We start from the raw sequence: 12,612 nt of genomic DNA on the forward strand, positions 1-12,612 counted from the left end.
GAGGCATTTAGATATATGGATTAAAAAAGATTATATTATGGCAGCTAAGAATATGCGGGAAGAGACAAACCAAAATAATACAAAACATGAGGTGGAAGCTCTTGATTATGGATATAGATAGTAAGACACAAGCACTGAAAATGTTTCTTGTCACTTTTGAACAATGAGTAGAGGAAGACACAGAAATGGCTGCTGTATCCAGTTTAAAAACGTTTACTTCAGTGCACAAACAGTAACACAAGCGCTTTCACCAAATAGGCATCATTAGGTGTATCAAAAGGCACTAACAAGTACACACCCTTTATACAAACTGAAAATCACATGACATATATCTAAACTAAAAGAGATATAGTACATTTAAAAACACATGATGAACATTTTAAAACACAAAATATATATATTTATAAAAATAATGAAACAAGCTGTATATCTTACTTATAATATATTGTTAAAACTATCTCTTTAGGGGTCTCAGCTTTAATTTAGGTTTTAAAAGAACAGACTCATTTAGTCCATGCCCTGCATACCCCCTCAACCTTACAATCCAAGTGGATTCCAGATCTTCAGTTCTATTACGTATATCCCCCGTCTCACATTCTCATAGACTCTAGCAACTACTAAAAACTGAAAACTGTGAGTGGAGTCAGTGTTCAGTACATGTTTGGCAAGTGCATTAATACTATTTCCCTTGTTAATATAGTAAACATGCTCCCTGATGAGTTCTCTAAAAGGACTATCAGTTTTACCATTGTAGAACATTCTACATTTCATACAGTGAGCCAAATATATTATGTGTGAAGTATCACAAGTAGCATTTATTTTAAAAGTATATGATGTACCATAATCAGGATGTTCAAAACTGGAGCTAGTGTCAATGTATGTGCACCAATTACAATGTCCATAAGGTCTAGTACCATGTGAACAGTAATTACGCTGTGTATACGTAGGATAGCATAACCTACGTTTCAATGACTTATTGTTCTTAAACAAGAATCTAGGTTCAAAATCTATAAATCTGGACATTTCTCTGTCTGTAGTAAGAACTTTCCAGTGTCTTTTAATGATTTCACTATAATTACTAATATCAGTAGTATATGTCACCTTAAACCTCACATTTGTGTCATTGGATCTCTTCTGTCTCCTAACATACTCACTACTGCCAGATGAAAAATATGGTCTGGCTTCATTTTGTCTTTTATTAGTGACATTAACCACACTACTTTGAATTATATGATCCTCATAGCCTCTCTCCCTCAAGTTCCTAATGGTAGTATCAACCTCAGCTGAAAAATCAGTATCCCTTGCATTTAATCTAGAAGCCCTATACATCTGGTTAGAGGCAACATTTCTGAATACATAAGATGGATGAAGACTGTCTCTATGCAACAGATGATTGACATGACCGTCCTTTCTGTGTAATTTAGTATATATAATTCCATTCCCATCTTTTATTACTAATACATCCAAAAAATCCACTGAAGTCTGTGAATGATGAAAACTAAATCTCAAATAATGTGTAGTAGTGTTCACATAATCCATGAATGCACCAATAATGTGCAGTAGTGTTCACATAATCCACGAATGCACCAATAATGTGTAGTAGTGTTCACATAATCCATGAACGCACCAAGAACATGCTGTTCCCCATTCCATAAGATAAAGAGGGCATCCACATACCTAGGGAAGAACAGAATATGTTCACTAAATGGCCCCCACAGGATATGTTCAAATTCCCATATGGCCATTGCCGCATTGGCATAGCTATTGGCACACGAAGTGCCCATAGCCCCGCCATTGCACTGTTTATATACCTGTTCTCCAAAAACAAAAATGTTATGCTCAAGTACTATTTCAAGAAGTTTCCCCAACAGTTGAATTTTGCTAGGACTATAATCCATGTGTGCCTTTAAGAATTGCATCGTACTATTGATGCCATCTGAATTTGGAATAACTGTAAATAAAGAAACTACGTCCATAGTAACAAATATTAAGTTCTCATTATTATTGGTTGTAGTATATTCATGTAGGTCTCGAAGAAAATGTTCAGTGTCTCTGAGCACATGTATCAACTTATCAAGACCTGGTCTCAAATGTTTCTCTATATAAATTGATAATGACTCAGTGTACCAGTTCCTTCCAGACACAATGGGTCTTAATGGTGGATCTAACCTGCTCTTATGTATTTTTGGGAGACCCTGTATGATGGGAATAGTTGTCTTACTGTTATAAAAATACTCCTAGAGACTGCTGTCAAATAGATTCATCTCAAACAAACATTTGATTAATACTTGCACATCAAAAATAATAGTATCAGCCTGTGTACGAGACAGTTTCTCATAAAAGAAGTATCATTCAACATAACCATCATTTTTTGATCATACCATACTCTATCCAGTATCACTATAGCTCCACCCTTATCTGCGGTTCAATCGCGATACTGGTAGTATTCTAACCCTTCAAGACATCAAACTTTCTTTAGACAAATTCTGACGCCTTTTATACCATTGATAATTATTAAATTTTTTACATTCATGTCCAGATATCTTGTATGCAGAGTTTCAATTGCAGTAATTAGCGGTTAGATTTAGGTATAAATGAACAGGTTTAGAAAACATGTTATCTGCACAGTAGAAGTGCCCATTGAATCATTAAACATAACCTTCAGCCAAATTTCTGGCGAACAGTTCTACATCAAAACTAACATCAGTAAAATTAGATGTACTGGTTGGAATAAACCCTAAGCCATTACTTAAGACATGCAGCTCATGTTCCGTTAAAGTTTCATTAGATTGATTCATAACTAGTCCTTCTTAGCCTTCATAATTGCCTTCTTTATTGTATGTTGTGAGTTCAGAGTACCTTCTATTTTCCGTTTGGCCTCCATCCACGTTGATGTTTTTTCAAATACTGATAACTCTGCTCCTTTACTGGGAGCGGAAAAAGAAGATTGTAGTGAATATTTAGACGAAAAGAATTGTCCACAGTAGTGTTACCATTAACAACAGGCGATTTACTGGATTGATGTACCTGTGCAGTTGTAACAATAACTTTCTTACGAGCTCCTAAGTCTTTAACAGGAGCTTCTTCACGATAGCGCAGATGAACTTTGCCCTTCTTCTGACCGTTGAGCCACCACATCATGATAAGTAACAGACTATGTAATACTGCCATCTGGTGGAGGAACAGCAGTATTATGATGTTGTCCATTGTTGCCAGAATTACTGTGAAGATCCTCATGCAGCCAAGTGAATACATTCCCCAGCCGAAAATCGGTTTGATCGGCTGGGGAATGCATTCACTTGGCCGTGTGAAGATCTTCAGAGTAATTCTGGCAACAATGGACAACAGCATAATACTGCTGTTCCTCCACCAGATGGCAGTATTACGTCGTCTGTTACTTATCTTGATGTGGAGGCTCAACGGTCGGAAGAAGGGCAAAGTTCATCTTCGTTTATCTGTGAAGAAGCTCCTGTTAAAGACTTAGGAGCTCATAAGAAAGTTATTGTTACAACTGCACAGGTACATCAATCCAGTAAATCGCCTGTTGTTAATGGTAACACTACTGTAGACAATTCTTTTCGTCTAAATACTCACTACGATCTTCTTTTTCCGCTCCCAGTAAAGGAGCAGAGTTATCAGTATTTGAAAGAACATCAACGTGGATGGAGGCAGAGACGCAACAAACGGAAATTAGAAGGTACTGTGAACTCACAAAATACAATAAAGAAGGCGTTTATGAACACCAAGAAGGACTAGTTATGAATCTATCTAATGTAACTTTAACGGAACATGAGCTGAATGTTTTAAGTAAAGGCTTAGCGTTTATTCCAACCAGTAAATCTAATTTTACTGATGTTATTTTTGATGTAAAACTGTTCGCCAGAAATTTGGCTCTGAAGGTTATGTTTAATGATTCAATGGGCACTTCTATTTGTGCAGATAACATGTTTTCTAAACCTAGTTCATTTATACCTAAATCTAACCCGCTAATTACTGCAATTGAAAAACTCTGCATACAAGATATCTAGGACATGAATGTAAAAAATTTTAATAATTATCAATGGTATAAAAGACGTCAGAATTTGTCTAAAGAAGAGTTTGATGTCTTGAGAGGGTTAGAAAATACTACCAGTATCACGATTAGGCCCGCAGATAAGGGTGGAGCTATAGTGATACTGGATAGAGTATGGTATGATCAAAAAATGATGGTTATGTTGAATGATACTTCTTTTTATGAGAAACTATCTCGTACACAGGCTGATACTATTATTTTTGATGTGCAAGTATTAATCAAATGTTTGTTTGAGATGAATCTATTTGACAGCAGTCTCTAGGAGTATTTTTATAACAGTAAGACAACTATTCCCATCATACAGGGTCTCCCAAAAATACATAAGAGCAGGTTAGATCCACCATTAAGACCCATTGTGTCTGGAAGGAACTGGTGCACTGAGTCATTATCAATTTATATAGAGAAACATTTGAGACCAGGTCTTGATAAGTTGACACATGTGCTCAGAGACACTGAACATTTTCTTCGAGACCTACATGAATATACTACAACCAATAATAATGACAACTTAATATTTGTTACTATGGACGTAGTTTCTTTATTTACAGTTATTCCAAATTCAGATGGCATCAATAGTATGATGCAATTCTTAAAGGCGCACATGGATTACAGTCCCAGTAAAATTCAACTGTTGGGGAAACTTCTTGAAATAGTACTTGAGCATAACATTTTTGTTTTTGGAGAACAGGTATATAAACAGTGCAATGGTGTGGCTATGGGCACTTCATGTGCCAATAGCTACGCCAATGCAGTAATGGCCGTATGGGAATTTGAACATATTCTACGGGGGCCATTTAGTGAACATATTCTGTTCTTCCCTAGGTTTGTGGATCTCCTCTTTATCTTATGGAATGGGGAACAGCATGTTCTTGGTGCGTTCATGGATTATGTGAACACTACTACTACACATTATTGGTTCATTCGTGGATTATGTGAACACTACTACATATTATTGATGCATTCATGGATTATGTGAACACTACTACACATTATTGGTGCATTCATGGATTATGTGAACACTACTACACATTACTGGTGCATTTGTGGATTATGTGAACACTACTACACATTATTTGAGATTTACTTTTCATCATTCACAGACTTCAGTGGATTTTTTGGATGTATTAGTAATAAAAGATGGGAATGGAGTTATATATACTAAACTACACAGAAAGGACTGTTATGTTAATCATCTATTGCATAGAGACAGTCTTCATCCATCTTATGTATTCAGAAATGTTGCCTCTAACCAGTTGTATAGGGCTTCTAGATTAAATGCAAGGGATACTGATTTTTCAGCTGAGGTTGATACTACCATTAGGAACTTGAGGGAGAGAGGCTATGAGGATCATATAATTCAAAGTAGTGTGGTTAATGTCAGTAATAAAAGACAAAATGAAGCCAGACTATATTTTTCATCTGGCAGTAGTGAGTATGTTAGGAGACAGAAGAGATCCAATGACACAAATTTGAAGTTTAAGGTGACATATACTACTGATATTAGTAATTATAGTGAAATCATTAAAAGACACTGGAAAGTTCTTACTACAGACAGAGAAATTTCCAGATTTATAGATTTTGAACCTAGATTCTTGTTTAAGAACAATAAGTCATTGAAACGTAGGTTATGCTATCCTAAGTATACACAGCGTAATTACTGTTCACATGGTACTAGACCTTGTGGACATTGTAATTGGTGCACATACATTGACACTAGCTCTAGTTTTGAACATCCTGATTATGGTATATCATATACTTTTAAAATAAATGCTACTTGTGATACTTCACACATAGTATATTTGGCTCACTGTATGAAAAGTAGAATGTTCTACAATGGTAAAACCGATCGTCCTTTTAGAGAACGCATCAGGGAGCATGTTTACCATATTAACAAGGGCAATAGTATTAATGCACTTGCCAAACATGTATTGAACACTGACTCCACTCACAGTTTTCAGTTTTTAGTAGTTGCTAGAGTCTATGAGAATGTGAGACAAGGGGATATACGTAATAGAACTGAAGATCTGGAGTCTATGAGAATGTGAGACAGGGGATATATGTAATAGAACTGAAGATCTAGAATCCACTTAGATTGCAAGGTTGAGGGGGGATGCAGGGCATGGACTAAATGAGTCTGTTCTTTTAAAACCTAAATTAAAGCTGAGACCCCTAAAGAGATCGTTCTAACAATTTATTATAAGTAAGATATACAGCTTGTTTCATTGTTTTTATAAATATATATATTTTGTGTTTTAAAATGTTCATGTGTTTTTAAATGTACTATATCTCTTTTAGTTTAGATATATGTCATGTGATTTTCAGTTTGTATAAAGGGTGTGTACTTGTTAGTGCCTTTTGATACACCTGATGATGCCTATTTGGTGAAAGCGCTTGTGTTACTGTTTGTGCACTGAAGTAAACGTTTTTAAACTGGATATAGCAGCCGTTTCTGTGTCTTCTTCTACTAATTGTTCATTGGATTTTGTACTTCAGACACAGTGTGTGAGCCAGTTCTTTGTGGTAGTGCTTTTACTAGTTTTTCTTCTTGTCCCTTTTGTTTTACATAAGTTATGGACCATAATTAATAACGAGTTGAAATAATTTAATTGGGAGAGAATGAGGGCATGAATTAAGTGGGTTATGTTATTTTACCCCACAGACCAAGGTGGTTTACGGCTGCCATATTTGAAGGGATACTTTAGAGATACGCAGTTAAGTTCATAAGCATAATACAAGGGGAAGGTTACAAATCAAAGTGGAAAGGTGTGATGATGATTATGATGATGATGAAAGAGAGGATTTGGATGCAGGTCCTTAAACAGAAGAACATCAACCATACAGAATATTACATTTATAAACTAGCAAAAAGCATTCTAAGAAGTAAGTCAGCTCAGGAATTGAGAAAGGAGATTTTGTGATGGGGAAGACTGCAAGCAGGGGTATATAAACTAGGCAAGAATTTATTGGAGAAAATTAGCAAAGGAACCAAGATAATGGTAGTAAATACCTAAGGATAAAATGTAATAGATGGGATGAGGACAAGCAGAAGTTTGGCCAGCATGTTAGAGCTGGCTTCCATACCAGGGCTTAACAGGGAGTATAGTCTAGCTGCTAGCATTTAAAATGTTAAGGGTTTTTTGTGTTCTTCCTTTGAGTTCCTTTTGTCAAAGCACAATTTGGACTGGCAGCACTACATAACAGTAAACAAGAGCACACTGTCTAAGGTACAAATTGAGAAATGTAATTTAGAATGCCATCATTATCACATTTTAGACTGGCCAAGGTGCACTTGATAAGCACTCTGAACAGTAGTAAATGAATAAATTCTAAATCTTAAGTATCACTGTAGCACAAGGTATAAATGCAATGAGTCTAAAGAAACAGGACAGATGATGCTATGTTTGAATCCAACTTGCAGATTATTTTTTAGCTGGATATAGAGTAACTATAGAATAATATGTTGTATATGAAATGCATATGTGCAGCATGTGATAAAGGTTCCATACCTTATATGTAGCTCTTATCACTTGAAGTTGCAGAGGTGATGGTGTTCTCTAATAACCTGTTGTCCTTATTAATAATAAGAGTAGCAAGAGATGTTTTGTCATATGACATCTTATAAAATATTAGAACAGAAAAGGATTAACAAGAATACTGTGGACGGATCTGTCACATATGCTGTATAAACTGTCAATCATACTTCATCACAGTAAGAAGTACTTCTTAATGGCATACTTTCTGTCCTGACTAATTGTATGTAGTCTTTCAAACATGGCCTCCTGTAATTGTCGGTATGTCCCCTTTCTGATTCATTGATACTACATGACATGCTGATGATGTGTAGGTCACATGCCGCTTGTAATGTCTGAAGCAGATACGAAAATGCTGCATGTCTTTGTAATGGTATAACTGCTGATGAATGGAAATACAAGTCATGTTTGTCCTTGTTTTTTGGTGTTTTTAAAGTTGTGCATTACTTGACAAAGCACAAAAGGGCTCATAGATGAAGAAAAAAGTGAAGAATTTAATTTCCGTAGTCTTCAGTAGTGCAAAAACTGGCACTATTGCGCGATATTTATATTATGCGAGTGATGTGCACCTAATATCTACCTCATTGTGCGACACAAGCTGTAAGTGCAGTGACTTTGGACCAATAATGGAGTTGCTCTGAGGTTCATATCCATTCTGTCTGAAGGGAATGCTGAAATTATTACCCAAAATTTAGGTTTTGCTCCATTTCTTGCCTTCTGCACTTGCTTGCTGCTGAGCAGTGTGCAATCAAGCTTACCTGCTTAAGGAAACAAATGAAACATTTTATTTGCCAGCCTTCTGTAGCACAAACGGACTTAGCAGCAATGTATGGAATCCAGAACTCTAGACAGCACGGAGTGGAGAACATCCACCAGCTGTTTAACTGTTTCTGTGGCACAAGGTGTAAGTGCAGTGAGTTTACAGACCAAACACAGGTGATCCAGGGTTCAAATCCAGATAACACTTATTTTGCAAATGGTGTCAGAATATAATTTGTCATGATAGTTTGATTAAGAAGGCAATACTACATACAAATGGTTATCATAAGTAGATTGATTGCAAGAAATGTATCAGTAATGCTTTGATACCTACACTTTTCTAATTAGCATAGCTCATTAATGACTTACTTATGAAACCCATTTGATTGTGTGTGTGTAATTGTTTAAGCATGATAATTATGATCATCATCATCATTCTCTTTCGGCTTTTCCCATTAGGGGTCGCCACAGCGGATCATCTCTTTCCATTTCTTCCTATCCTCTGCATCTTGCTCTGTCACACCAACCGCCTGCATGTCCTCTCTCACCATGTCCATAAACCTTATCTTAGGCCTTCCTCTATTCCTCTTACCTGGCAGCTCCATCCTTAGCATCTTTTTCCCAATATACCCATCATCCCTCCTCAGCACATGTCCAAACCAACGCAATCTCGTCTCTCTTGCTTTGTCTCCAAACTGTCCAACATGAGCTGACCCTCTAATATACTGATTCCTAATCCTATCCATCCTAGTCACACCGAGTGCAAATCTTAACATCTTTAACTCTGGAACATCCAGCTCTGACTCCTGCCTTTTTGTCAATGCCACTGTCTCCAACCCATTTAACACAGCTGGTCTCACTACCCTCTTGTAGACCTTCCCTTTCACTCTTACTGGTACCCGTCTGTCACAAATCACTCCTGACACTCTTCCCCACCCATTCCACCCTGCCTGTACTCTCTTCTTCACCTCTCTTCCACATTCACCATTACTCTGAACTGTTGATCCCAAGTACTTAAACTCGTCCACCTTTACCAACTCTACTCCCTGCATCCTCACCATTCCTCTACCCTCCCTCTCATTTACACACATATATTCTGTCTTAGCCCTGCTGACCTTCATTCCTCTGCTCTCTAGAGCATATCTCCACCTCTCCAGAGTCTCCTCAACCTGATTCCTACTCTCACTACAGATCACAATGTCATCTGCAAACATCATAGTCCACGGGGCCTCCTGTCTGATCTCATCTGTCAACCTGTCCATCACCACTACAAATAAGAAAGGACTCAGAGCTGATCCTTGATGTAATCCCACCTCCACCTTAAACGGATATGTCACTCCCACTGCAGTCCTCACCACTGTCACACTACCCTCGTACATATCCAGTACCACTCTTACATACTTCTCTGCCACTCCCGACTTCCTCATACAATACCACAACTCTTCTCTAGGCACCCTGTCATATGCTTTCTCCAAGTCTACAAAGACACAGTGCAACTCCTTCTGACCTTCTCTGTATTTCTCCAATAACACTCTCAGAGCAAACATTGCATCTGTAGTGCTCTTTCCTGGCATGAAACCATACTGCTGATCACTAATCATCACCTCCCTTCTTAACCTAGCTTCTACTACTCTTTCCCATAACTTCAAGCTGTGACTAATCAGTTTTATCCCTCTGTAGTTACTGCAGATCTGCACATCACCCTTATTCTTAAAGATAGGTACCAAAACACTTTTTCTCCACTCCTCAGGCATCCTCTGACTTTCCAAAATTTCATTAAACAATCTAGTTAGAAATTCCACTGCCATTTCTCCTAAGCACCTCCATGCTTCCATTGGTATGTCATCTGGGCCAACAGCCTTTCCATTCTTCATCCTATTTATAGCTGCCCTTACTTCCTCCTTGCTAATCTGTTTCACTTCCTGATTCACTATCCCCACATCATCTAACCTCTCTCTCTCATTCTCTTCATTCAGCAGCCTCTCAAAATACTCTTTCCATCTACTCAACACACTCTCCTCTCTTGTGAGTACCTTTCCCTCACTATCCTTTATCACCCTTACTTGCTGCACATCTTTCCCAGCTCTGTCCCTCTGTCTAGCTAATCTGTACAGGTCCTTTTCTCCCTCTTTAGTGTCCAGTCTCTCATACAACTCTCCATATGCCTTATCCTTAGCTTTCGCCACCACTCTCTTTGCCATGCGCCTCATCTCCTTATACTCATGTCTACTTTCTTCATCTCTTTGACAATCCCACTTCTTCTTCGCCAGCCTCTTCCTCTGTATACTCTCCTGTACTTCCTCATTCCACCACCAGGTCTCCTTGTCCTCCTTCCTCTGTCCAGATGTCACACCAAGCACCTTTCTAGCAGTCACCCTTACTAGTTCTGCTGTAGTTACCCAGCTGTTCGGTAGCTCTCCACTGCCTCCCAGTGCCTGTCTTAACTCTTCCCTAAACTCCACTTCACACTCACCCTTTTTTAACTTTCACCATTTAATCCTTGGCACAGCTTTCATACTCCTCCTCCTCTTCTTGATCACCAACGTCATTCTACAGACCACCATTCTATGCTGCTTAACTACACTTTCCCCTGCCACCACTTTACAGTCTCCAATCTCCTTCAGACTGGCCCTCCTACATAGGATATAATCCACCTGTGAGCATCTTCCTCTACTCTTGTACGTCACCCTATGCTCCTCCCTCTTCTTAAAATATGTATTCACCACAGCCATGTCCATCCTTTTCGCAAAATCCACAATCATCTGATCTTCTGCATTCCTCTCCTTAACACCATACCTACCCATCACTTCATCATCCCCTCTGTTCACTTCACCAACATGCCCATTAAAGTCCGCTCCAATCACTAGTCTCTCACCCTTGGGTATACTCACCACAACTTCATCCAACTCACTCCAAAATTTCTCTTTCTCATCCATCGCACACCCAACCTGTGGAGCATATGCACTCACAACATTCATCATTACACCATCAATTTCGAGCTTCATAAACATCACTCTGTCAGACACTCTCTTCACGTCTAAAACACTCTTGGCATATTGTTCCTTTAGTATTACCCCTACCCCATTTCTCCTGCCATCCACACCATGATAGAACAATTTGAACCCATTTCCTAAACACTTGGCCTTACTTCCCTTCCATCTGGTCTCTTGCACACACAATATATCAACCTTCCTTCTCTCCATCATATCAGCTAGCTCTCTCCCTATACCAGTCATACTGCCAACATTCAAAGTTCCTACCCTCACTGCTACACTCCTAACCTTCCTCCTCTCTTCCTGTCTTCGGGCATGCCTTTGCCCTCTTCTTCTCCTTCGGCCAACAGTAGCCCAATTTCCGCCAGCACCCTGTTGGCTAACAGTACTGGTGGCGGTAGTTGTTAACCCGGGCCTCGACCGATCCAGTATGCAATTATGAAAAGTTCTCCGCATCAGTAATTTTTGGCAGAAGTTTTACGCCGGATGCCCTTCCTGACGCAACCCTCCCCATTTATCCGGGCTTGGGACCGGCACAAAGAAATGCACTGGCTTGTGCATCCCCAGTGGCTGGGTTAAGCATGATGATTATGATAATTAATTAAAAAGCACTTGCATATCTAAGATGGGCACAATACTTTAGTTAAAATCATCTTGACTCCTCACATAGCCCAACTCTGTGTTTAGGACAGTATGTGATTTGATGCATGTATGCATCAATCCCCAACCTGTATTATTCAGCTCATGAAAGCCTATTTATCTGAAATATATTTACAAACAGTAATACTGCCTCTTTCATGGGAATGTAGCTTTCAGGACTTCTTTAAATCACATGCATACAGGCCTATGTGAAGTATATCTCCATTCATACTGAAAGCAGTATACCTGTAATGACTATGGTTGAAAGGAGGTTCTCCTGCAGTACTAAGAAAAAATAACCTGCCTTGAAATTTATGCATTCTTTATTCCATAGGTTTGATTCCCACCTTGTGCAACTACCTTTTTACAGTGTGCAAGTCCTAACAAATTATGTTCCAAGTCATCCTATTTAGCCTTCTAAATATCAAGCCTTACACGACAATCCATTAAGCATCTCAGCCTTGACTACTGGAAAATGTGTGAATAGGCTGAGCATCACTCATATGTTTCACACCTTCCTTGCTGTTTGATGAATCCCAGCCTCTTTGGCAATGGATCTCTCTGCTTTCCTTTGAACAAATGCAGTTGGCATGGATGTGCATCTTTGTGCACTGGTTGT

The 12,612-nt window shown here is 38.5% G+C and overlaps 1 protein-coding gene across 1 annotated transcript in view; it reads left to right on the top strand.

The window, feature by feature from the left end:
- LOC122814381 overlaps positions 1-12,612 on the top strand; it is a 498,155-nt gene that overhangs the window by 321,445 nt on the left and 164,098 nt on the right. The window contains exons 6-8 of the mRNA XM_044086965.1: positions 3,263-3,697; positions 4,621-4,760; positions 5,173-6,079. Of these exons, the coding sequence (XP_043942900.1) occupies positions 3,263-3,697; positions 4,621-4,760; positions 5,173-6,079 (1,482 nt within the window). The remainder of the gene's footprint in view (positions 1-3,262; positions 3,698-4,620; positions 4,761-5,172; positions 6,080-12,612) is intronic.

Source organism: Protopterus annectens, chromosome 10.part0 (assembly GCF_019279795.1).
Source record: "Protopterus annectens isolate FY-2018-M chromosome 10.part0, PAN1.0, whole genome shotgun sequence".
Taxonomy (NCBI): domain Eukaryota; kingdom Metazoa; phylum Chordata; order Ceratodontiformes; family Protopteridae; genus Protopterus; species Protopterus annectens.